General features: G+C 42.5%; 1 protein-coding gene across 5 annotated transcripts in view; it reads right to left on the bottom strand.

The window, feature by feature from the left end:
* The window catches only part of LOC126213522 (uncharacterized), a 173,677-nt gene that overhangs the window by 103,720 nt on the left and 42,782 nt on the right, over positions 1 to 27,175 (bottom strand). For 4 of the 5 annotated variants that reach the window (XM_049941358.1, XM_049941356.1, XM_049941355.1 and 1 more), the window contains one exon: positions 11,935 to 12,252. The exons of the other annotated variant lie outside the window; for it this stretch is intronic. In XM_049941358.1, the coding sequence (XP_049797315.1) occupies positions 11,935 to 12,106 (172 nt within the window). In that variant the 5' untranslated portion in view covers positions 12,107 to 12,252. The remainder of the gene's footprint in view (positions 1 to 11,934; positions 12,253 to 27,175) is intronic. 5 annotated transcript variants of the gene reach the window in all.

Below are 27,175 nucleotides of genomic sequence, written 5' to 3'. Positions count from 1 at the left end.
GAATCTTTTTCAAAGGGAAAAGGAAAATGGACAGTGAATAATTTTCAGTGAGAGATATGTAGGGCATGAAATGCTGCACCAACAATTAGCGCGGCCACGTCTGTTGTGCGGGGACGACATCGTTGATACGGTGTGGTTCGGATGTTGGAGCGACTGCAATTTGGTAGGTAATGTAATACACAAGAAATAATAAAAGTAAACAGCGCAACAATGACTCATGTATACAGAAGCCAATATTACTCGAACGGCTCCACTTACGAATGAAATGTGATGCCTTGAAACTTCAGGTTTCGATAGGATCGATTACAGCCGTGGATGACGAAAGCCAGCATTACTGACAGAACAACTACATCTTTACTCAATCAAAAGTCCAGCTGCTACCACAGATGTCGACAGATTCCACAATGGGGCACTGGCACGCCAGAAAGACATCATGGGGAAGTATCACCGAGGTGAACCGTGGAGATGTAAATGCAGCGAGCCTAATGATTTGGGCCATTCAGGGTGATTCATAAAGATACGCAAATTGACAAATTGCCTATTGCCTCCTATCTCGGGTTCTTTGGCCGAAGTTGATCTAATGATTTTACTGACGTTTCACCAGCACGAGTGGCTGGCATTGTCAAAGCTTCACCCTCCATCACCGGTGGTGAACTGGAGCCGAGCTTGCGGCCACAGACTATATATATGTATCTGGCGTGCCAACGTCCGAGGGCTTCTCCGCGGTCATTTCCGGTGCGGTTCTCCTCTTGCTACCTGCGACGGCCGTTCGCTGCAGCACGGGAAGCCAGGATCTGTTTACCTTAAGACTTTCCTCTTTCTTGTTCGAACTGTTCGCATGTTTTTGTATTTCTACAGCTTCTCTGAACAAACGCGTGTGATAGTGCTTCTCTACAGCCAGAAATTCCGTGTCGGCGAATTGTATTACGTGGTAGATCTCACTCAGTGCGTGCTCTGCCACGGCCGATTTCTCCACCTGCCCCAACCTGCAATGTAGCTTATGTTCTTTGATCCTGGTGTTGATTGATCGTCCAGTCATTGCGACATAGACTTTTCCGCATGTGCACGGTATACGGTACATTCCCGACATTGCAAGTGCGTGCCTTTTCTCCTTTGCAGATCTAAGACACTCTTTGATCTTCCTTGTAGATTTGAAAATAGTCTTTACACAGTGTTTGCAAAATATACGGCCGATTCTGTCCGTCACTGTGGGAATGTATGGCAGAAAGGCCATACCCGACATTTCTTTTTCCGGTTCCTTACTTCGCCGAGGGTTGGGCTCTGTTACACTTCTAATATAATTTGTGGAGTACCCATTGCTCCTCGGAACAGTTTCCAGGTGTTGCATTTCTCGTTTGAGGTGTTGCGGCTCACGTATTCGTCCTGCTCTCATTAGGAGCGTACTAATCATGCCTCTTTTCTGGCTCGGGTGGTGGTTTGACAGTTTGTGCAGGTACCGGTCCATGTGTGTCGGTTTTCCAATGTCAGGAATATACTGTATACCATGCACATGCGGAAAAGTTTATGTCGGAATGACTGGACGATCCATCAACACCAGGATCAAAGAGCATAAGCAACATTGCAGGTTGGGGCAGGTGGAGAAATCGGCCGTGGCAGAGCACGCACTGAGTGAGATCTACCACGTAATACAATTCGCTGACACGGAAGTTCTGGCTGTAGAGAAGCACTATCGCACGTTCTTGTTCAGAGAAGCTATAGAAATACAAACACACGCTAACAGTTTCAACAAGAAAGAGGAAAGCCTTAAGGTAAACAGATCCTGGCTTCCCATACTGCAGCGAATGACAGTCGCAGGTAGCAAGAGGAGAACCACACCGGAAATGACCGCGGAGAAGCCCTCGGACGTTGGCGCGCCAGGTACATATAGTCTGCGGCCGCGAGCTCGGCTCCAGTTCACCACTGGCAATGGAGGGTGAAGCTTTGACAATGCCAGCCACTCGTGCTGGCGAAACGTCAGAAAAATCATTAGATGAACGTTGGGCGAAGAACCCGAGAGAGAAGCCAATAGGTAGTTTGTCAACAAGTGGCCATGAAAGCCTTAACAATTTTGTGATATGCAAATTATTTTAATATTTTCTTCGACAAGTAAAACTACAGAATAAAGTTCATATAAACATAGGTCCACAAATGTTTAGTTACAGAAAGATTTTGCCTGCCGCTAACATGACTCCATCGCAAAACCGTACGAGGTTAAAGCAAAGCACGATTTCCATCTATTTTGTTGTTACTGGTCTGGTGACTAATAAAACATGTCACAGACTTGTATCTGCAGTAGTTTTCCAGAACATCCAGAGAAGCAAAGATTGTTATACAGGTTTTTGTTTACTTTTCATTAACAATGTAGAAAAGTTTATGTAATTGTTGGCAACCATTAGTGAGTTGTTTCAGTCGTTTCCTAACCTCGAAATGAGTTAGTGTTCAGTATTGTTCAGTGGAACAAAATAATAACAGTGTATTTAAGTGAAACCATGTAGTAACTGTTGTAATTTGTAGATTATTAATGATATAGGGATGCCTAGAGGAATACACCCATATGGTGTTTATTGTGGCAAATGAGATGGTAATGCTACGGCTGCAGTTAACGAATATTGCGTACGTTATCCAACACTAAGGATTTCGAATGCACGAACCATTAGTGGAGTATTTCGAATGTTACGGGAGAGAGGTTCACTACCTAGCAATCATAATCAGTACGAGCGCTCGATACATGAAGACGATGATGATATTATGGATGCTGTTCAACGTAGCCCTGCAACTTCTGTTGAAACCCCTGTGCAATTGTCTGGGATTTAAAAAGCAAACTGGGCCAAGTAGTTAATAAATTAAAAATTTTACGAAATTACTTCTTTGATTCTATGGAAGTTCTGGAAAACTACTACCGATACACATCTGCGACATGTTTTATTACATTCACCAGATCAATAACTACAAAATAAATGGAGATCATGCTTACTTTAATCTCGTACAATTTTGCGATGCCTTCATATTTGCGAAGTTGCTAAATTGCAGGCAAGATCTTAGCCGTAACTCCGTAACTACACATTTGCGGACGTACGTTTATATAAGCTTTTTTCTTTAGTTTTACTTGTAGAATAACATATTAAAATATTTGCACATCTTCGTGAATCACCCTGTTTAAGATGGTAGACGACAGCTTGAAGTTTGTGGCGTAATGACAACTCCTTTTTTTTGTACCTGCACGGTAACACAACTTTGATGATGAGGAAACTGAAAGCACCGGAATTGTAGTCGCAAGTTGTGCTTGCAACATTCGTCGAAAGAATTAATGCATCATAGTTCCGCCGGGCTGGTAAAGTTTACCCGCTTTAACAAAACAGTGATATAATATTTCTTTCAGGCAATGTGCTCGACGGAACATCTATTCAGCTACGTAACCCACGAAATGTGGGATGGCACCAGTGGCGGCTCATAGATATACATTCTGGGTGTTCGCAAATTTTTAAATTCAGATAAATATGAGTGTGCGAAATTAACAGCATCTGCTTATAACAGTTATGCTCATCAACATATTTATACAACTTCAGCCGCTGTCAATAATAATAATAATAATAATAATAAACCCCATGGAGGCCCGGGAAAAGAATAGGCCTCCGGTATGTTCTGCCAGTCGTAAACGGCGACGAAAAGAACAAACCACTAATAGGGCTAACCCCCCTTTTAGTGTGATTAGTTGGTTCAGGACAGAACTAAAGAAGCATCGGACAAGCGCCGTCATGGTCGGGGACGACGCTTGAACCCTATGCCCGTCCACAATGGTAACGACACTGCTAGCCAACTGGAAAATGATTTAAATCCAAATAGAGGTGTTTTGCAGGATATGCTTCCTGCAACCACCCTAGAAGGAAAACAAAGACAGAGGATGAGATGCAGTGAGTTAACAGACACCTCATGTACTGTTATTACCGAGCAACTAACTTAGGAACCAACACAACTGGATACAGATCACAAGTATACACAACATTTATTACCAGATACCCAGAATTAAAATTTTTAACAGAACAACAACTAGCTGATCAGATCCGTGTAATAATAAAAAATAACAGGATACCCCAGTCAGAATTAGACAACATCAAACAACAAGTACAACAAATACTGGAACAAAATAATGTGCAATCAGAAGAAGAAGAAAATACAGTAATGGACTCAAACATCCCAGAGCAAACAAACAAAGAACAACACGCATCAATTAAACAATCAGAGGAAAACGAAATCTTAAGACAGCCACAAGAACGAGCACAAATAGAACACGAAGTGACACACGTATTAGATATAGAAGAAAATTTCAGCTGACATATATAGAATACAAAGACACAAATACAGACATTAGACCATTCTTGCATAGACCCCCAAATAACCCACAAGTCGAAACAACAATAACAACTATCAACACAATGATACACAACAAAATAAATGAAAACACAACTATGGAAAAGTTACAACTACTGGTTTATATAGGAGCACTCACCACACTAAATATACACACTAGGCAGAGATCAGAACCAACCAACACACAGAAGAAACCCACAAAACACAGGCTACAGATCAGAATAGAAAAACTGAGAAGAGACACTGAACAGCTAACACAATTTATAAGAAATGAAATATCAGACAAAAAAACGAAAAAGGTTAGGTAAAATCTCACAACAAGAAGCGATAGAGCAATTAGATGAAAAGAAGCAGAAATTACAAGCATTGGCCAAACGACTCAGAAGATACAAAAAAAGTGAAAATAGAAGGAAACAAAACCAAACATTCAACACAAACCAAAAGAAATTTTACCAGACAATAGATAACACACACATTAAAATAGACAATCCACCAAACATAACAGACATGGAACACTTCTAGAGCAACATATGGTCAAACCCGGTACAACATAACAGGCATGCACGGTGGATACAAGCAGAAACAGACACATACAAGATTATACCACAAATGCCTGAAGTGATAATTTTGCAACATGAAGTCGCCTGAGCAATTAATTCTACTCACAATTGGAAAGCCCCTGGAAAAGATAAAATATCAAATTTCTGGCTAAATAAGTTCACCTCAACACATTCACATCTAACTAAATTATTTAACAGTTACATTGCAGACCCATATACAGTCCCAGACACACAAGGAATAACTTATCTGAAACCTAAAGATCAAGCAGACACAGCAAACCCAGCTAAATATCGCCCCATAGCATGCCTACCAACAATATACAAAATATTAACTTCAGACATTACACAGAAATTAATGACACATACAACACAGAACAAAATTATAAATGAAGAACAAAAAGGCTGCTGCAAAGGAGCACGAGGATGTAAAGAGGAACTGATAATAGATGCAGAGGTGACATATCAAGCTAAAACTAAACAAAGGTCGCTACACTACGCATACATTGATTACCGAAAAGCTTTTGATAGTGTACCCCACTCATGGTTACTACAAATATTGGAAATATACAAAGTAGATCCTAAATTGATACAGTTCCTAAACATACTCATGAAAAATTGGAAAACCACACTTATTATCCAAACAAATTCAAATAATATCACATCACAGCCAATACAGATTAAGCGTGGAATATACCAAGGAGACTTATTAAGTCCTTTCTGGTTCTGCCTTGCTCTGAACCCACTATCCAACATGCTAAATAATACAAATTATGGATACAATATTACTGGAACATACCCACACAAAATCACACATCTGCTATACATGGATGATCTAAAACTACTGGCAGCAACAAATCAACAACTCAACCAATTACTAAAGATAACAGAAGTATTCAGCAATGATATAAATATGGCTTTTGGAACAGACAAATGTAAGAAAAATAGCATAGTCAAGGGAAAACACACTAAACAAGAAGATTACATATTGGATAACCACAGCGACTGCATAGAAGCGATGGAAAAAACAGATGCCTATAAATATCTAGGATACAGACAAAAAATAGGAATAGATCATACAAATATTAAAGGAGAACTAAAAGAAAAATATAGACAAAGACTAACAAAAATACTGAAAACAGAATTGACAGCAAGAAACAAGACAAAAGCTATAAATACTTATGCTATACCAATATTGACCTATTCATTTGGAGTAGTGAAATGGAGTAACACAGACCCAGAAGCGCTCAACACACTTACACGATCACAATGCCACAAATATAGAATACATTACATACATTCAGCAACAGAAAGATTCACATTAAGCACAAAGGAAGGAGGAAGGGGATTTATCAACATAAAAAAACCTACATTATGGACAGGTAGACAATTTAAGAAAACTCTTTATAGAACGAGCAGAAACCAGCAAAATACACAAAGCAATCACTCATACAAATACATTGGCTACACCACTGCAATTTCATAACCACTTCTACAACCCTTTAGATCACATAACATCAACAGATATGAAGAAAGTAAATTGGAAAAAGAAAACACTACATGGCAAGCACCCGTATCATCTAACACAGCCACACATCGATCAAGACGCATCCGACACGTGGCTAAGAAAAGGCAATATATACAGTGAGACGGAAGGATTCGTGATTGCAATACAGGATCAAACAATAAACACCAGATATTACAGCAAGCATATTATCAAAGATCCCAATACCACAACAGATAAATGCAGACTTTGCAAACAACAAATAGAAACAGTAGATCACATCACAAGCAGATGTACAATACTAGCAAATACAGAAAACCCCAGAAGACATGACAATGTAGCAAAAATAATACATCAACAGCTTGCCTTACAACATAAACTTATAAAACAACACGTTCCCACATACAAGTATGCACCACAAAATGTACTGGAGAATGATGAATACAAATTATACTGGAACAGAACCATTATAACAGATAAAACAACGCCACATAACAAACCTGACATCATACTCACCAATAAAAAGAAGAAATTAACACAACTAATTGAAATATCCATACCCAATACAACAAATATACAGAAGAAAGCAGGAGAAAAAATTGAAAAATACATCCAACTGCCTGAGGAAGTCAAGGACATGTGGCATCAGGATAAAGTTGACATCATACCAATTATACTATCAACTACAGAAGTCATACCAAACAATATCCACCAGTACATCAATGCAATACAGCTACATCCAAACTTATATATACATCTACAGAAATCCGTAATTATTGATACATGTTCAATTACCTGAAAGTTCCTAAATGCAATATAACATATACCGTACAGTTAAAAGGAAGTCACGCTTGATCAAGGTCCGCGTCACTTTCCATTTTTGACCAGACGTAACGTCTGAGAAAAGAAAGAAAGAATAATTATAATAATAATAATAATTTGCGTAAGTTTTCTGACAAAAAGGAAGAATTATTTCTGTGGAATTTTGTTGTTTTTTTCATAAGAACAATTTATGGCAAGAACAAAAAAATGTTCAAACTTTCGCTACTCTCCATTAGACAAGGTTGTTGCCTTTCCCCACTGTTGTTTAACGGATATCTTGAAGAGATTATTGCGAAAGGCTTAGATGGGAAAAGAGGAATATGTAAATGAAGAGTATGGTCATCAGTACAAGTCACAGACTGTCCAATATCAAAATAGGACAATCTACCATTAGCCAAGTAAGTGCACTTAAATATCTTGGAAGCACAATGACTGAAGACCTGAGATGTCACCAGGAGGTGAAAACTCGAACTGCCATAGCAGAAACAGGAGACTCTTATGTGGCAAATTAGGTAAAGGTCTAAGGAAAAGGCTCAGCAAATGTTTTGTCTGGAGTGTTGCACTACATGGGGCAGAAACATGAACGCTGAGACGAGAGGATGAAAAAAGGTTAGAAGCATTTGAGATGTGGATGTGGAGGAGAATGGAGAGAATAAGCTGGATGGAAAGAGTGAGTAATGAAAGAGTATTGGAACGGGTTGGTGAGAGAATATGTCTGCTGAAGGTTGTAAGAGAAAGGAAAAACAAATGGTTGGTGACTACCCAGCACATAAAAGAACAAATAAAAATGGTGAGTGACTAATTGATATTTGTAAGAACTGTGATCTTCTTTTAAAATCCACAGCCTTCAAGCACCTACCTCGAAACGCCAAAACATGGAAACAACCTAACGCAATGTTTGGAGAGTTCCAGGTGGACCATGTAGCTGTTTCTAAGAAATCCACCGGGGAAATTTTCAATGTTACAGTTTTGAGGAATGCCAACATTAATTCTGAGCATTACTTGTCTCTGGTAAAAATGAATATCATCCAAGATAGCCGAAAGAACCTTTCCAATATATCAAGACCTCCAAAATTTGATATAAGTAACTGAAAGATGTCAACAACAAATTTACAGAAACTCTACACAGCAAACCAAATAAAACAGACTCGAACAGAATTAAAGAAGCTATGGTACAATCAACCACTGAAACTATACTGACCAATAAAAAATATAAACACCCGTGGTGGAACGAAGACTGTAATGAAGCAATTGAAAAGTGAAGACAGGCTCGGATAAAATGGAATAGCAGGAAAACCTCCAAAAATCACGAGAACTACTTGAAGGTTATGAAAGATACATCAAAAGTGTTGATATCAACTAAGAGACTCTTCAACAAAAACCACATAGATGAAATAGAAGAAATTTTAGAAGTCATCACACTGTGGAATTTTATAAAGCCTCTAAATCACAACTATCGAAGTTTAAACCTCCTACGTTACATATACGAGGACTCGATGGAAAACTAAATTTGAATGACAAATCGTGTGCTGCAGCTTTTGGAAATTACTTTTCATCCCTACTGAATGCTGAAAATCCAAATGAAAAGCTCGATTTCTATCCTACTGTTCCTCCTACAGATAGTCCCCCTCCCACATTAGATGAAATCATGAAAACTATAACAGGCTTGAAAAATAACAAATCTAGAGGTGAGGATCGCATATTGGCTGAAACGTGGAAATACACAGATCACGATACAATAAAACATCTCCATGATATCATAGTGAAGATTTGGGAAACTGAAACTCTATCTCCAGATCGGACCGTAGCAATTATTCACCCACTTCATAAAAAAGGCGATAAGAGAGATCTGAATAATTACCGAGGAATCTCTTTGATACCAATGACGTACAAGATCTTTCTTTTCCAGAACGTTGTTAAACAGAGCTGAATCAGTCTTAGATCAACAATTGGGCGAATATCAGGCTGGTTTCAGAACATCAAGATCATGCGCAGAGCAGATCCATAGAAGCACAGTCAGCCAAAATGAAAATCTACTGGCAAAAGAGGAAAACACAATCAGGGAAGAGATAAAAATCTTAGTGGTCCATAGCAGGCCGAAACGATAGCAAAAATAAATTGAATTTATGCTCTCCTGCCTATCCACACTATCGGAGATCTCGACATATTCGCGAAAATATCAGATTGCTCACAACATAAGGTTATATATTTCACTGCTGTGCCGCAAGCTAGCTATAACTTTTGTCACCACAATACCGTTTTTCGCTTTCAGATTGGTAGGTTTCGCCCACTAACAATAAATAGCTACCTCTGAACATAAACTCGACTTACGGCTACGCTACAGATCAGTCTGTCAACAAAATCAAGTTTTCTGCTTCGCCAACTCACAACCATACTTTTGCATTCCAACGTACGCTAGACCTCCGGCTACGCTAAAAATCAGCCTGTCACCACGACCAGAAGCTGTGCTCTCGTGTCCCTGCCTGACCACACGGAAACTGCGAGATATTCGGAAAATACAGCTTAACCACACTCGTGCAATCCGCGACGTATTCCTAGAACAACCAGATATTTGTAACAAGCAGAACATAAAAACCACTGCTTCACTCTCACTCTCAGCAGTTTGACACTAGATTACTAAACCTTCCAAAAATTTACGATTGCGGCTGGTACCAATTCGAGGTTCCCGCCAATACTTTGAGCAATACTGTTGTCAACACAGGGTGTAAAACGGGGCATTCTGTACTTATTTTGTATTGACGTACCATTAAAGGCCTTATAATAACTGTAATTAACTAGTGCACCAACTATTAATTGTGTGGTTTAGTAACAAAGTCACCGCCTTTAGTGTTCGAAGATTAAGTTATGTTGTTACGTCCAAGCCGTACCACACCCTAAGATATCCCGAAGTGGAAACCACAACGTATTCAGAATAAAAGAGCTACATATTCCTTGCAAAAAATATTCCCCCCATGTCACTGTCTCATTCGCAACAATTTAAATGTCGTCTTACATCCCATCCTAACCAAATCTATGACGAAAAAAACAGCCAATATTTCGGATAAAAAAAAATTGTAAGGCCGTAGCTCTATTCCTGTACTGCACGCGAAGAAACAGTCACCTTTGCCATTGGCTGAGTAGATCGGTCTGCCGTACTCGCTGGATTGGCTAACCAGATTACGTGTGCTGTCCTCAGATTGAGTAACAAAAGCACTTCGCACAGGGCAATCTCGATTTCACAGTTTGCGAAGCTATCGTGCCGTTTTTTGGTGGATTTCGTATTTATTCTTGCTTATTGCGCAAATATGAAGTTTCAGTGCTACAGCGCATTAAAGGTCTAACCAAGATACATCCTTTTTTCTTTAACGGTTTTTGTGCCACATGCCTTGAAGTCCGATACCTACACTATGTGATCAAAAGTATCCGGACACGTGACTGAAAATGACTTACAAGTTCGTGGCGTCCCCCATCGTTAATACTGGAATTCAATATGGTGTTGGCCCACCCTTAGCCCTGATGACAGCTTCCACTCTCGCAGGCATACGTTCAGTCAGGTGCTGGAAGGTTTCTCGGGGAATGGCAGCCCATTCTTCACGAGGAGAGGTATCGATGTCGGTCAGGGAGGCCTGGCACGAAGTCAGCGTTCCGAAACATCGCGAAGGTGTTCTGTAGCATTCAGGTCAGGACTCTGTGCAGGCCAGTCCATTACAGGGATGTTATTGTCCTGTAACCACTTCGCCACAGGCCGTGTATTATGAACAGGTGCCCGATCGTGTTCAAATAAGCAATCGCCATCCCCGATTGCTCTTCATCAGTGGGATGCAAGGCGGTGCCTAAAACATCAGTGTAGGCCTGTGCTGTGATAGTGTCACGCAAAACAACAAGGGGTGCGAGCCCCCTCCGTGAAAAACACGACCACACCATAACACCACCGCCTTCGAATTTTACTGTCGGGAGTACACACGGTGGCAGATGACGTTCACCGGACATTCGCCACACCCACACCCTGCCATCGGATAGCCACATGTGTACAGAGATTCGTCACTCCACACAACGTTTTTCCACTGTTCAGTCGTCCAATGTTTACGCTCCGTACACCAAGCGAGGCATCGTTTGGCATTCATCGCCGTGATGTGTGGCTTACGAGCAGCTGCTCGACCATGAAATCCAAGCTTTTCCACCTCCCACCTATCTGTCATAGTACTTGCAGTGGATCCTGATGCAGTTTGGAATTCTTGTGTGATGGTCTGCGTATTAGACATTACGACCCTCTTCAACTGTCGGCGGTCTCTGTCAGTCAACAGACGAGGTCGGCCTGTACGCTTTTGTGCTGTACGTGTCCCTTCACGTTTCCACTTCACTGACACATCGGAAACAGTGGACCTAGGGATGTTCAGGAGTCTGGAAATCTCGGGTACAGACGCATGACAGAGGTAACACCCAATGACCTGAGCACGTTCGAAGTCCGTCAGTTCCGCGAAGCGCCCCATTCTGCTCTCTCGCGATGTCTAATGACTACTGAGGTCGCTGATATGGAGTACCTGGCAGTAGGTGGCAGCACAATGCACCTAATACGAAAAATGTATCTTTTTAGGGGTGTCCGGATACTTTTGATCATATAGTGTATGTATAAAAATGTAAACCAAACAATTCGCTTAAGCAGAAAATTTACGAAGTATTTACCTTCTGGAGGTATCCGGGAAGCACCTGCATCTTCATCTTCTGCAGAAACTTGCAGTATCGCCTCTTGTATCATCCTTTTTAATTTTTTTTTACTCGATGGTTGTGATAACGAACGTAGTTCTAATGCTACATAATCCGCAAACACCTGATATTCATCAACAGGCTTCTGCATGGCTTCTACTGCTCTGCTCGGAATATCGTCCGTATTTGCCTCGCTTAATTTTTCACACCACTTTTTGTTCCTTCCATATCACTGAGTGTGTTTTCTGGAAGAGAATTTGCCTCTCACTCATTCTTCTCTCTGGCATCTTCTGGTACCTAAAATAAATATCATAATGTAGTATGTATCTTCAAAGGGATACATTTCAGATATAATTTTGTTTCCTATAATTTGCGATATCTTCAACAGAAGAAGAGTGGTTACAAATCGCAAATAGTTTTGAAAATAGATAGGGTTTTCTAAACTGGATTCGCGCCATGGATGGAAAACATACAGTAATACAGGCTTCTGGTCCAAACAATGAGGTCCAGCAATGCAAAATCGGATGTTTAACTATCGGTCTTCCCGAGCACGAAATGCGTATGAGAGTATGAAAACATTTTAGGACTTACATGTGCACGTTTTCGAGTACTACGAACGCGAATACTTCCGAGTTACGAAAACACGAGGCGATATGCGCTTTTCACAACTTATTAGTAACAGAGGAGAATTCCATTTAAGCCCCAACTGGCACACTTGGTTCCCAAGTTTTCCAAACTCAACGAGAGTGCCGAAATGACCCATGGGCAAAACAAATATTTAGTTGGAACCCAAAACGTACGTAACTGGCCACAGTCAGCCGAGGAAGTGCGAAATGAATTCACAGACTCTGTTTCACAAGAAGGGGAAGTAGAATGGCAATAAAGACGCCTTTACATTTCAGCTGATTTCTTCTGTTAGTGTAAACATAAATAAACTAGCACTAAAAGTAATAAATACTATCTCTCGAAAGAACAGAATACTGTTGATGACCGTGCAGCTTTTCCCTGGAATAAATGATGACTAACTGAAACCTTCAGCTGCCGACAGGTGGTGTTGATTTACGTCGATGTGGACAGCTGAAAATGTGTGCCCCGACCGGGACTCGAACCCGAGATCTGAACAGTTTCTGTCTTCATATATATATATAGTTAAAGGCTACCCAGCCATTGACCTTCGTCTGTGCGAATGCGCACGGGTTGCCCAGACTTACGGGAATCGCCAAAACGTGCGCGAGTAATGAGTGAATGGGCAAATGTCTATAAGGTACATTGCATATGTAGAATTGTGGACAGTTGGGAATGTGAGTCTCAACGGGAAACGTGCAAGGGATAAGTCCCTGCAGTCGCGCTATTCATCTGTGTCCTCGGTGGCTCAGATGGATAGAGCGTCTGCCATGTAAGCAGGAGACCTCGGGTTCGAGTCCCGGTCGGAGCACACATTTTCAGCTGTCCACTTCGAGGTATATCAACAACACCTGTCGGCAGCTGAGGGTTTCAGTTAGTCATCATTTAAATACTATTTCTTTCACTTGCGAAATTATCCTGTGTTTCTTTGGCTGTGTTGGAGCGATACATAACTTGTCGGCAGAAACAGACATTTTTCAAAACATCACCGAATTTTGTTTTTCCTCAGAAACTCTAAAGAGCCGCGCGACCTCAGGCGCCCTGCCACGGTTCGCGCGGCTCCCCCCGTCGGAGGTTCGAGTCCTCCCTCGGGCATGGTGTGTGTGTGTGTGTGTGTGTGTGTGTGTGTGTGTGTGTGTGTGTGTGTGTGTGTGTGTGTGTGTTGTCCGTATAAGTTAGTGTGTAAGCCTAGGGACCGATGACCTCAGCAGATTGGTCAGATAGGAACTTACCACAAATTTCAAAAAACTCTGAAGACTCCCTGGGCACGCGGGAAAATTACATTCATTCGATGTACTAGATGCCGCTTTCCGTGTCTGTACGAAAACTATCAACCTGCTACTAGTAATGTCCGAGGCACACCCAACGCCTAATCGTACATTCGGAATACTATAACTCACCGTATCAGTGAATAACGGTTATTTACAGCTTTGTTTGTCGTCCTTTGAATCGGGCTTTCGAGGTCTGTCCATCGTCCTTGAAAGGTGTGTCTCATAATAATTGCTTTGATAATAAAAATTAGCAAACAATCAAATAACATTTGAAAGTCAGTACAAGTTCGTGCAGAAACGTATGTCTTTTCAGCATATTACCTTTCACATGTAATATGTGCGAATAATATGAGTAGTGTTGAAAAAATATGAAGTAAAAAAACCATCAGCAGGACTCGATCCAACGACCCAACGATTATGGTGCTTGAGCGCTAACCACAAGACCGCCACTACCTGTGAGTATCTCGCACCTGGAGAACGCTTGATTGGGGTGTCGTTTCGCACCGAAAATTGACATTAAGTGACCGTACCAAGCTGGCTCTAGAGAATAACTGGCTGTGCATATTCTGCCATTCTGGAAGTAGCTGTTAATAAGGGAACCTCCACCATCGCACCCCCCTCAGATTTAGTGATAAGATGAACCAGTAGATAGCCCGTCAAAAACTGAACACAGATCAAGCATGAAAACAGGAAGGAGGTGTACTTAACTGTGAAAACAAAAAAGCAAAATGGTAACAGTGGGCGGTCCAACCTCAACAAGTGGAACACAGAGTAAAGGATGAGCGCCGTGGCGTCGCGGCCAAGTGTTCACGGCATTGGACTGTGAATCGGGCGAACTGGATTCTAACATCCTCGTGCCATTTTTTTTTTCTTCACAACTTTATGAACTTGTCGTGCGGTCATTGAAATGTTTACTCTCTTTCTGTGGTCCTGACAGTTGTCATACTATACATTGGTTATAGAATACAAGTTATGTGATAAGAATGCATTACCATGCCAGGGTGGTTCAAATGGCTCTGAGCACTATGGGACTTAACATCTGTGGTCATCAGTCCCCTAGAACTTAGAACTACTTAAACCTAACTAACCTAAGGACATCATACACATCCATGCCCGAGGCAGGAGTCGAACCTGCGACCGCAGCAGTCGCGCGGTTCCGGGCTGAGCGCCTAGAACCGCTAGACCACCGCGGCCGGCACGAGGGTGGTCTGAAAGTTCTTGGAATCACCACGAGAGGTCAGTGCTAGCGCAACGAGTTGTTCACGTGATGTTCATTGGAGTGTTGCCTGTATAAGCACGTTCCACGTCACTGCTCTTGGAAGAGAGCTGTTACCGTGACGTGGCTCTGTTGTTGTTCCCGCGTAGTGATTTGCGAAGATGGAAAAAATCGTGATTCGAGCAGTGATTAAGTACTTTGTAAAGAAAGGTATGAAAGCAAAGGACATTCTTGCAATTTCCAGAATACACTCTCTTACTCTCCTCCTTCATACTCAACTGTCGCCAAGTGGACAAATAAATTTAAATTTGGTCCGGAGAGCTTAGACTATTCCGGCCTGAAGTCGGCCAAGATGTGTCACTGCTCCAGAGAACATTGCAAAAGTGCACAAAATGGTCACGCAGGATCGCCGATTGAAAGTGCGTGAAAGAGCTCACGCTTGCCAGATGTCATCTGAAAGGGAATATCACATTTTAACTGAAGAATTAGAAATGAAAAAAAAATTGTCTGCAAGATGGGTGCCGCGACTCTTGGCGCTGGATAAAAAACGCACGTGAATGGACATATCAGAACAGTACGAGATGCACTCAAGTTCTAAGGCTTCCGATTTTTTTTGTAATTAACTACTCACCCGAAATCGATGAAACTGGCGTTACTTCTCGACGTAATCGCTCTGCAGACGTACACATTTTTCACAATGCTGACGCCATGATTCCATGGCAGCGGCGAAGGCTTCTTTAGGAGTCTGTTTTGACCACTGGAAAATCGCTGAGGCAATAGCAGCACGGCTGGTGAATGTGCGGCCACGGAGAGTGTCTTTCATTGATGGAAAAAGCCAAAAGTCACTAGGAGCCAGGTCAGGTGAGTAGGGAGCATGAGGAGTCACTTCAAAGTTGTTATCACGAAGAAACTGTTGCGTAATGTTAGCTCGATGTGCGGGTGCGTTGTCTCGGTGAAACAGCACACGCGCAGCCCTTCCCGGACGTTTTTGTTGCAGTGCAGGAAGGAATTTGTTCTTCAAAACATTTTCGTAGGATGCACCTGTTACCGTAGTGCCCTTTGGAACGCAATGGGTAAGGATTACGCCCTCGCTGTCCCAGAACATGAACACCATCATTTTTTCAGCACTGGCGGTTACCCGAAATTTTTTTGATGGCGGTGAATATGTGTGCTTCCATTGAGCTGACTGGCGCTTTGTTTCTGGATTGAAAAATGGCATCCACATCTCATCCATTGTCACAACCGACGAAAAGAAAGTCCCATTCACGCTGTCGTTGTGCGTCAACATTGCTCGGCAACATGCCACACGGGCAGCCGTGTGGTCGTCCGTCAGCATTCGTGGCACCCACCTGGATGACACTTTTCGCATTTTTAGGTCGTCGTGCAGGATTGTGTGCACAGAACCCACAGAAATGCCAACTCTGGAGGCGATCTGTTCGACAATCATTCGGCGATCCCCCAAAACAATTCTCTCCACTTTCTCGATCATGTCGTCAGACCGGCTTGTGCGAGCACGAGGTTGTTTCGGTTTGTTGTCACACGATGTTCTGCCTTCATTAAACCGTCGCACCCACGAACGCACTTTTGACACATCCGTAACTCCATCACCACATGTCTCCTTCAACTGTCGATGAATTTCAATTGGTTTCACACCACACAAATTCAGAAAACGAATGATTGCACGCTGTTCAAGTAAGGAAAACGTCGCCATTTTAAGTATTTAAAACAGTTCTCATTCTCGCCGCTGGCGGTAAAATTGCATCTGCCATACGGTGCTGGCTGCCATCTCTGGAACGTATTGACAATGAACGCGGCCTAATTTTAAAACAATGCGCATGTTTCTATCTCTTTCCAGTCCGGAGAAAAAAAATCGGAGGCCTTAGAACCTGAATGCACCTCGTATTTGGCCCCTTTTTAAGAGAAACAAACAAGTTTTTTTGCAAACTGCCTATTGGCTTCTGTCTCGGGTTCTTCGGCCGACGTTCATCTAATGATTTTTCTGACGTTTCGCCAGCACGAGTGGCTGGCATTGTCAAAGCTTCACCCTCCATTTCCGGCAATGGAGGGTGAAGCTTTGACAATGCCAGCCACTCGTGCTGGCGAAACGTCAGAAAAATCATTAGATGAACGTCGGCCGAAGAACCCGAGACAGAAGCCAATAGGCAGTTTGTCAACAAGTGGCCACGAAAGCCTCAACAATTTTGTAAGATTTTGTGCGTCGGTTTGTGGCCGCAGATGAAACTTGGTTGCACTACTATACCCCAGAGACAAAACAACAGTCAAAGGAGTTGAAACATGCTGATTCTCCGCCACCAAAGAAAACAAAGACAATTCCTTCAGTGGGAAAGGTCACGACATCAGTGTTCTGGGATATGAAGGGGGTTCTGTTTGTAGATTATCTCCCCACCGCGCAAACAATTACTGGAGAATACTATGCTAACCTCCTGGACAAACTGCAACAAAAGATACGCGAAAAAAGGAAAGGACTAGCAAGGAAGAAAGTCTTCTTCCATCAAGACGATGCGCGCTCGCACACGTGCCGTCGCCATGGCAAAATTGCACAAACTAAGGTAAGAATTGTTGCCACACCCGCCTTAGTCACGTGGTATGGCTGTCAGACTCCCATCTCTTTCGAAATTTTTCCTGGTGGATGGGGATTCAATTCAAACGATGAATTGATAGCCGGAGTTGACAAATATTTTGCAGCCCTGGAGGAAACTGATTTCCGAGAGGGGATCAATGCACTGGAACATCGTTGGCCGAAGTTCAATAATCTACAATGAGACTACATTCAAAAATAAAAAAAGTTTAACTGATCCAAATACTTTTTTTCCTATTCTGTTCCGAAAACTCTTCAAACCACTGTCGTAAGTGTGATGAATAGTGAGACTACGCAAGATACCACATAGACGTCTCACAGAAATGTAAACAACAAACAGACGGGTGTGAACAACAAAGGAATTGAAGAGTCAAATCTTCTAAAACGGAACGCAAGTTCAGAAACGTTAGAAACATACAGTACCTTTCATAAGTTTTGGGTCAAACAATAGTTTTGTATTTACTTAGAGAAATAACAGATAAACAATTGAATGTGCTATGTTTGTTAATCCAACAGATAAAATGATATTCACAGAACAATAAATTGAAGATTTTGCTTCATTCAATGACACACAATATACAAACAATTTCACATTTATGTCAAATAACATAGACTTGCCTTCACAAAAGTTTTGGGACAAATAGCTTCCAATCCAAATATTTTCTGCGCTCTTCTTCCTCTTGTTCCTTAGAATCTGCAGGTATACATTTCTATCCACTGTTTCGTCAATGAAGAGGAGCTCACCCACTCCTTGGGCCGACAGACAACTACAAACCGTAACAGGGACCCTGCCATGCTTCCCTGCAGCTGGCATTTTCTTTTTTCTTCCAGCTCTGTTGGGCTGCCGCCAGACGCTTATTCGTCCATCCTGAGCCCGTGACAAGGCACCTAAGACCGCGCGGCACTCGCTAATTTTTTTTACTGCATACGGATAACTGAGGGATCAAAATGAAGAAAAGTACACGAATTCTGTAGCTACGTATACAGGGTGTTACAAAAAGGTACGGCCAAACTTTCAGGAAACATTCCTCACACACAAAGAAAGAAAATATGTTATGAGGACATGTGTACGGAAACGCTTACTTTCCATGTTAGAGCTCATTTTATTACTTCTCTTCAAATCACATTAATCGTGGAATGGAAACACACAGCAACAGAACGTACCAGCGTGACTTCAAAGACTTTGTTACAGGAAATGTTCAAAATACCCTCCGTTAGCGAGGAATCCACCCTCCGTCGCACGGAATCCCCGATGCGCTGATGCAGCCCTGGAGAATGGCGTATTGTATCACAGCCGTCCACAATACGAGCACGGAGAGTCTCTACATTTGGTACTGGGGTTGCGTAGACGAGAGCTTTCAAATGCCCCCATAAACGAAAGTCAAGAGGATTGAGGTCAGGAGAGTGTGGAGGCCACGGAATTGGTCCGCCTCTACCAATCCATCAGTACGAACACTTCGACTGAAATGTGCAAGAGCTCCATCGTGCATGAACCACATGTTGTGTCGTACTTGTAAAGGCACACGTTCTAACATCACAGGTAGAGTATCCCGTATGAAATCATGGCGGTGAATCGCGGAAGTACAGTACATACTGACGAAAGTAAAATGAGCTCTAACATGGAAATTAAGCGTTTTCAGGCATATCTCCACATAACATATTTTCTTTCTTTGTGTGTGTGGAATGTTTCCTGAAAGTTTGGCCGTACCTTTTTGTAACACCCTGTATACAGTCATGTTGGACACGAGTACTGCGAGCTCACAGCTCCCCGTCAGCTGTATATCTGTCGTTGGAACCAGGCGCGTACCGAAGTTGTCACGTGCTGCCTGTCTCGGGTCTGAACGTTAACGCAACCGGGCGTTTCACTCGCGACGCAACGGCACATCACTTCCGCCTAAAAACTGCTCTTGTGGTTTTCTCGAAATCGTTAGTACGCGTTACAACTTGCACATTATGTCGTCCTAATGGACCACTAAAAAATGTACACCAAGTTGGAAGTAAATCCGCGAATCGAGCATTGAGAATATTTTGAGAGCCATCAATACTGCTGCTCAATATTTCTACACTACTGGCCATAAAAATTGCTACACCACGAAGAAAATCAGATGATAATCGGCTATTCATTGGACAAATATATTATACTAGAACTGACATGTGATTACATTTTCACGCAATTTAGGTGCATAGACCCTGAGAAATCAGTACTCAGAACAACCACCTCTGGCCGGAATAACGGCCTCGATTCGCCTGGGCATTGAGTCAAACAGAGCAACGTCCCCATCTGTTGACTCAGGGATCGAGACGTGGCTGCACGATCCGTTACAGCCATGCGGATAAGATGCCTGTCATCTCGACTGCTAATAATACGAGGCCGTTGGGATCCAGCACGGCGTTCCGTATTACCGTCCTGAACCCACCGATTCCATATTCTGCTAACAGTCATTGGATCTCGACCAACGCGAGCAGCAATGTCGCGATACGATAAACCCCAATCGCGATAGGCTACAATCCGACCTTTATCAAAGTCGGAAACGCGATGGTACGCATTTCGCCTCCTTACACGAGGCATCACAGCAACGTTTCACCAGGCAACGCCGGTCAACTGCTGTTTGTGTATGAGAAATCGGTTGGAAAGTTTCCTCATGTCAGCACGTTGTAGGTGTCGCCACCGGCGCCAACCTTGTGTGAATGCTCTGAAAAGCTAATCATTTGCATATCAGAGCATCTTCTTCCTGTCGGGTAAATTTCGCGTCTGTAGCACGTCATCTTCGTGGTGTAGCAATTTTAATGGCCAGTAGTGTAGTATTAACAATACGTGAAATGTGCGCCCTCTGCGCAGATGTCAGTTTGTAGCAAACAACTTCAAGTTTAACTTAAAAAAGTGTCATTTTGATTGAAATGGACTGCCATTTCTGACGCGGCAAACGAACCAACAGTACTCAATTTCTTCCCAAACTTGTTGCAGCAAATCGGGCGTAACTTGTGAAATGGCAGGGGAAATTCGAATTTTCACGTCGGTTAAATTGTTTATGTAGGGGAGTAACATAACAGACGGTCTTCAACGAAACCGCAGAGAAAGGAAAACCAGTGGTGTCAAGTCTGGGGAGCGAGGCGGCCCTGTGATCGGCCTTTCACGGCCAGTCCACCGACCTGGGAAGCTATTGTCAAGGAAACCTCGAACTTCCGTAAGGGAACGAGGTGGTGCACCATTCTGTTGGTAATAAACCGTCCCATCTCTGTAACCTTCATCAACTCGTGGAATTATAAAGTTTTCTACAAGGTGTATAACTTTGCTTCCGCCGTTTTCACCCAACATTGGAGGCTTCAAGAAAACAGGTTGGTTACACATGTATCATTCAAAGTATTTTCCATCGCTGGCCACTACTTTCTCCCATCTTTCGGGCAGTGTACGTGTCCCGCGTCGAATTGTTCATCTTTTGAAGCGATCCAATTTGTGACTTCATGAGATCCGAAGTGTTGTTCAGCCAGGCCATGTGCCATTGATCTAAACAGGGAATAGAGGGAGCAATGTCTGGGCGGGTGGGGTAGGACTTCCCTTTTCAACAAGTCCGTTTTGACCTCTTTAGCAACGTGGGGTCGAGCGTTCTCGTGCCGCAAAATCACTTTATCGAGTCTCTCGCTGTATTGCGGCCGTTTGCCTTTTAATGCTCTGCTCAAACGCATTAATTGCGTTCGACAACGAGCACCTGTGACTGTTTCACTCGGTTTTAACACCTCACAGTACACGACGCCGAGCTGGTCCCACCAAATGCAGAGCACGACCTCGGAGCCGTGAATACTCGGTTTGGCCGTCGACGTGGAAGCGTGGCCGGGATATCCCCACGATTTTTGGCTTTTAGAGTTATCGCTATGAATCCAGTTTCCGTCCCCGATCACAATGCGATGCAGAAATCCCTTCCGTTTTTACTTCTAAAGCGAACACACAAACGCCGTTCAATGTCTCTTGGTTTCGGCTAACACGGGGCTCAAGTTCCTTCTTCCTGAATAGTGCCGATAGCCTTGAGATGATTTGAAATGGCTTGCTGTGTCACTCCCACTATTCGTGCCAATTCTGATGAGTTTGACGCGAGTCTTCACTCAGCAATGTCTCCAATTCACCATCTTCGAAAACATTCTCTCTTCCACCACTATGCCGGTCTGCGACGTTAAAATCACCGTTATTGAGCGCTGAAACCACTCACGACACGTTCTTTCACTAATTGCGTTCTTACTATACGTACTTACCTACCTGCCCGATTAAGGGATCTGACATTCCACGCTCCGATCCGTAGAACGCCAGTTTTCATTCTCCTGATAACGACGTTCTCTTGAGTAGGCCCCGACCGGAGATCCGAATGGGGGACTATTTTACCTCCGGAATATTTTATCCAAGAAGACGCCATCATCATTTAACCATACGGTAAAGCTGCATGCCCTCGGGAAAAATTATGGCTATAGTTTCCCCTTGCTTTCAGCCGTTCGCAGTACCAGCACAGCAAACCATTTTGGTTAGTGTTACAAGGCCAGATCAGTCAATCATCCAGACTGTTGCCCCTGCAACTACTGAAAAGGCTGCTGCCCCTCTTCAGGAACCACATGTTTGTCTGGCCTCTCAAAACATACCCCTCCGTCGTGGTTGCACCTACGGTACGGCCATCTGTATCACTGAGGCACGCAAGCCACCCCACCAATGGTAAGGTCCATGGTTCCAGGGGGTGGGGGGTGGGATGTAAGATCCAGGTTTTTTGGGACTGGAATTATTAGATTCTTCTTGAAGTCTGAGGGTATTTCGCCTGTCTCATACATCTTGCTCACCACATGGTAGAGTTTTGTCAGGACTGACTCTCCCAAGGCTGTCAGTAGTTCTAATGGAATGTTGTCTACCCCCGGGGCCTTGTTTCGACTCAGGTCTTTCAGTGCTCTGTCAGACTCTTCACGCAGTATCTTATCTCCCATTTCATCTTCATCTACATCCTCTTCCATTTCCATTATATTGTCCTCAAGTACATCGCCCTTGTATAGACTCCCTATATACTCCTTCCACCTTTCTGCTTTCCCTTCTTTGCTTAGAACTGGGTTCCATCTGAGCTCTTGCTATTCATACAAATGGTTCTCTTTTCTCCAAAGGTCTCTTTAATTTTCCTGTAGGCAGTATTATCTTACATTTGTCCTCTAGCCATCCCTGCTTAGCCATTTTGCACTTCCTGTCGATATCATTTTTGAGACGTTTGTATTCCTTTTTGCCTGCTTCATTTACTGCATTTTTATATTTTCTCCTTTCATCAAGTAAATTCAATATTTCTTTTGTTACCCAAGGATTTCTAGTAGCCCTCGTCTTTTTAGCTACTTGATCCTCTGCTGCCTTCACTACTTCATCCCCCAAAGCTACCCATTCTTTTTCTACTGTATTTCTTTCCCCCATTCCTGTCAATTGTTCCCTCATGCTCTCCCTGAAACTCTGTACAACCTCTGGTTTAGTCAGTTTATCCAGGTCTCATCTTAAATTCCCACCTCTTTGCAGTTTCTTCAGTTTTAATCTACAGTTCATAACCAATAGATTGTGGTCAGAGTCCACATCTGCCCCTGGAAATGTCTTACAATTTAAAACCTGGTTCCTAAATCTCTGTCTTACCATTATATAATCTATCTGAAACCTGTCAGTATCTCCAGGCTTCTTTCATGTATACAACCTTCTTTTATAATTCTTGAACCAAGTGTTAGCTACGATTAAGTTGTGCTATGTGCAAAATTCTACCATGCAGCTTCCTCTTTCATTTCTTACCCCCAATCCATATTCACCTACTAGGTTTCCTTCTCTCCCTTTTCCTACTGCCTAATTCCAGTCACCCATGACTATTAAATTTTCGTCTCCCTCCACTATCTGAATAGTTTCTTTTATTTCATCATACATTTCTTCAATTTCTTCGTCATCTGCAGAGCTAGTTGGCACATACACTTGTACTACTGTAATAGGCGTGGGCTTCATGTCTATCTTGGCCACAATAAGGCGTTCACTATGCTGTTTGTAGTACCTAACCCACACTCCTATTTTTTTATTCATTATTAAACCTACTCCTGCATTACCCCTATTTGATTTTTGTATTTATAACCCTGTATTCGCCTGACCAAAAGTCTTGTTCCTCCTGCCACCAAACTTCACTAACTCCCGCTATATCTAACTTTATCCTATCCATTTCCCTTTTTAAATTTTCTAACCTACCTGCCCCATTAAGAGATGTTGACTGGAATACTCTCTTTCAAATTCTGAAGAGGGCAGGGGTAAAATACAGGGAGCGAAAGGCTATTTACAATTTGTACAGAAACCAGATGGCAGTTATAAGAGTCGAGGGGCATGAAAGGGAAGCAGTGGTTGGGAAAGGAGTGAGACAGGGTTGTAGCCTCTCCCCGATGTTATTCAATCTGTATATTGAGCAAGCAGTAAAGGAAACAAAAGAAAAGTTCGGAGTAGGTATTAAAGTCCATGGAGAAGAAATAAAAACTTTTAGGTTCAGCGATGACATTGTATTTCTGTCAGAGACAGCAAAGGACTAGGAAGAGCAGTTGAACGGAATGGATAGTGTCTTGAAAGGAGGATATAAGATGATGATCAACAAAAGCAAAACGAGGATAATGGAATGTAATCGAATTAACTCGGGTGATGCGGAGGGAATTACATTAGGAAATGAGACACTTAAAGTAGTAAATGAGTTTTGCTATTTGGGGACCAAAATAACTGATGATGGTCAAAGTAGAGAGGATATAAAATGTAGACTGGCAATGGCAAGGAAAGCGTTTCTGAAGAAGAGAAATTTGTTAACATCGAGTATAGATTTAAGTGTTAGGAAGTTGTTTCTGAAAGTATTTATATGGAGTGTGGCCATGTATTGAAGTGAAACATGGACGATAAATAGTTTGGACGAGATGAGAATAGAAGATTTCGAAATGTGGTGCTATAGAAGAATGCTGAAGATTAGATGGGTAGATCACATAACTAATGAGGAGGTATTGAATAGAATTGGGGAGAAGAGGTGCTTGTGGCAGAATTTGACTAGAAGAAAGGATCGGTTGGTAGGACATGTTCTGAGACATCAAGGGATCACCAATTTAGTATTGGAGGGCAGCTTGGAGGGTAAAAATCGTAGAGGGAGACTAAGAGATGAATACACTAAGCAGATTCAGAGGGATGTAGGTTGCAGTAGGTACTGGGAGATGATGAAGCTTGCACAGGATAGAGTAACATGGAGAGCTGCATCAAACCAGTCTCAGGACTGAAGACCACAACAACAACATATACGTACTTGAGAGCATTCGATGAGACTCAGCAGCTGTTTTCTTCATATTGAAACAAAACAGTAACAGCTCCCGCAAATGACGAGAATTAGGTTCATAAACTGACATTTTAAATCAAGAACAACTTCATGATGCAGACACAAATCGACTGAGGTTATGTTGACCGAGGTCGAAGCTAACTGCCTGACGTCTGCGATCTGTTTATTTCGACCGCTACTTACCGTTGTCGCCACCTATCGGCAAACGACGGAAGCAAGATTGTACACCTTACAATATAGCATTTCCAGGTACACAATAGCAGTGATGATGAAGAACGGACTGTGCATTTCAGTTTGCTAAGGGCACAAAACACATTAACTTTGGGGCTGTCATAAATGTGTTCCAAGGTAGCATGTGGATTTACGCTGCGCTGGGTTGTGGGCGTTCATCGCGCCGCTGGTAGAAAATGTTGACTCATCGCTGAAGACTACTCTGTGCAGAAATGTCTCACGCGCTCTATCCTATGCAACATTTACGCACAGAATTCACAGCGAGCAATCTTATCTGCATCACTAATTTGCTGTGCCGTTGTGAATCTATACAGTTTCAAGTGTAAACGTCTACGCAGTATTCACCAGTCATTGTGGAATGCCAGTTTCGCGAAACCGACGTCGCATTGATTTTTGCGGACTGCGAGCAAAGCTCTCCCTAACCTGTTCGGCATAAACCATCAACACGCCGACATGGTGATTTACCATGTCGCAGAGAACAACCCGCCTCGTGCCGAGCGTAAATTGTACGCCTGTGTGGAGGTTCTTTAGCGTAATTCGTCGCGAAATTTACGCCCAAACGTTACTGCACAATTGGATTCAGAAAAGCAAAAGACACAGCTAGCATGCTTCTGCATCAGTAAAAGAAGCAATTTTAGCTAGTGGTGATCAAGAAATTGCGCATGTTATAAATCACAGTGACTGGAAGTCACAGATATCACAATAACGACTTTTCAGACTCTGGCTGCGATTTTAGTCACGGCTATAGGAGTCGCAAGTAGCCTTTAACATTCAACGCCGGTGCCATCTGTTAGCCGAATTTCGTACTTCTTCCTGTGGACCACCTCTTTGCGACACGCGTCGAGTCAACTCCGATTTCTGGTAAGTCGCAAGCAGCAACCAAAGGCGCAGTTAACCCTCCCGTTACCAAGCCTTTTCACACCTCTATTTTACCAAGCAGGGTATCTGGACTACCCCAAAAGAGCTTTGTGTTTTATTGTAATATTTGTTCTCAGATTTCGTTATTCCCATTAAATGGGCTTATTTAGTATTGAAAAACAGCTTTTCAGGTTATTAGAAGTATTTAATCAGACCACAGATACAAAGTACAAAATTTTTTTATATCTTTCACTAAATTCAGTAGTCAACAAACAGATAATTAATTATTAAGTACCTCAACAGTCACTGCAGTAAAATAACACAAGAATTTTTTCAACTTTTCAGTCAAGTACATTTTTGCACTGCATGCACTTCATAGTAACAGTTTCTTCTCTGTGTATATTAGAAACAGGTTTCTTGCATGTTACACAACAGAATCTTGTTTTCCGATCTTCGCTTCTCTTGCAGTCTTGACATCGTTGTGGCGTTGGTAACTTGGAACACTGGGTCTGGATCACTACTGTAGGATTTGCAATACCACAAGCTTTCAGTGCATCTTGTACATGTTTATGAAGACCGCTGATATTATTGGCTCTTTCTTCCATGTTGCCTTTGCTTACTCCAAATGCCACTTTAGTCGTGAAGAGTTTACGTCGGATTCGGTTATTCTTCTGCCATTCAGGAAATCTTTGAGTGTACAGAATATATGCACTCAGTGCTGCAGTATCTATCATTTCCATGAAGATTCTTAGTGGCCACTGCCTCGTTCCTCTAACACAACTGTATTCTCTTGTCATTTTGTCTCCATTATCTACAGCACCTTTGGTTTTGTTGTAGTGCAGTATGATTTCAGGGTTTGTGTTCACTTTCTTCACCACTCACTCGTTCTCATTACTTTGAGTAGAGAGTAGTATTACTGCCTTTCCGTTCTTTGGAACATAGGAAACTAGGGTCAAGTCATTTGTGAAACCGAACACTGAAGAGTGAAGTTCTCTCTTTGTGTTGAAAAAATTATCAGTTGTTACACTTGTATGAATATCAAGAGCTCAGATGGCAACCCAGTTCTAAGCAAAGAAGGGAAGGCAGAAAGGTG

Source organism: Schistocerca nitens, chromosome 11, assembly GCF_023898315.1.
Source record: "Schistocerca nitens isolate TAMUIC-IGC-003100 chromosome 11, iqSchNite1.1, whole genome shotgun sequence".
NCBI lineage: Eukaryota > Metazoa > Arthropoda > Insecta > Orthoptera > Acrididae > Schistocerca > Schistocerca nitens.
The sequence above is the reverse complement of the archived record's forward strand: the minus strand, read 5'-3'. Positions and strand labels throughout refer to the sequence as shown.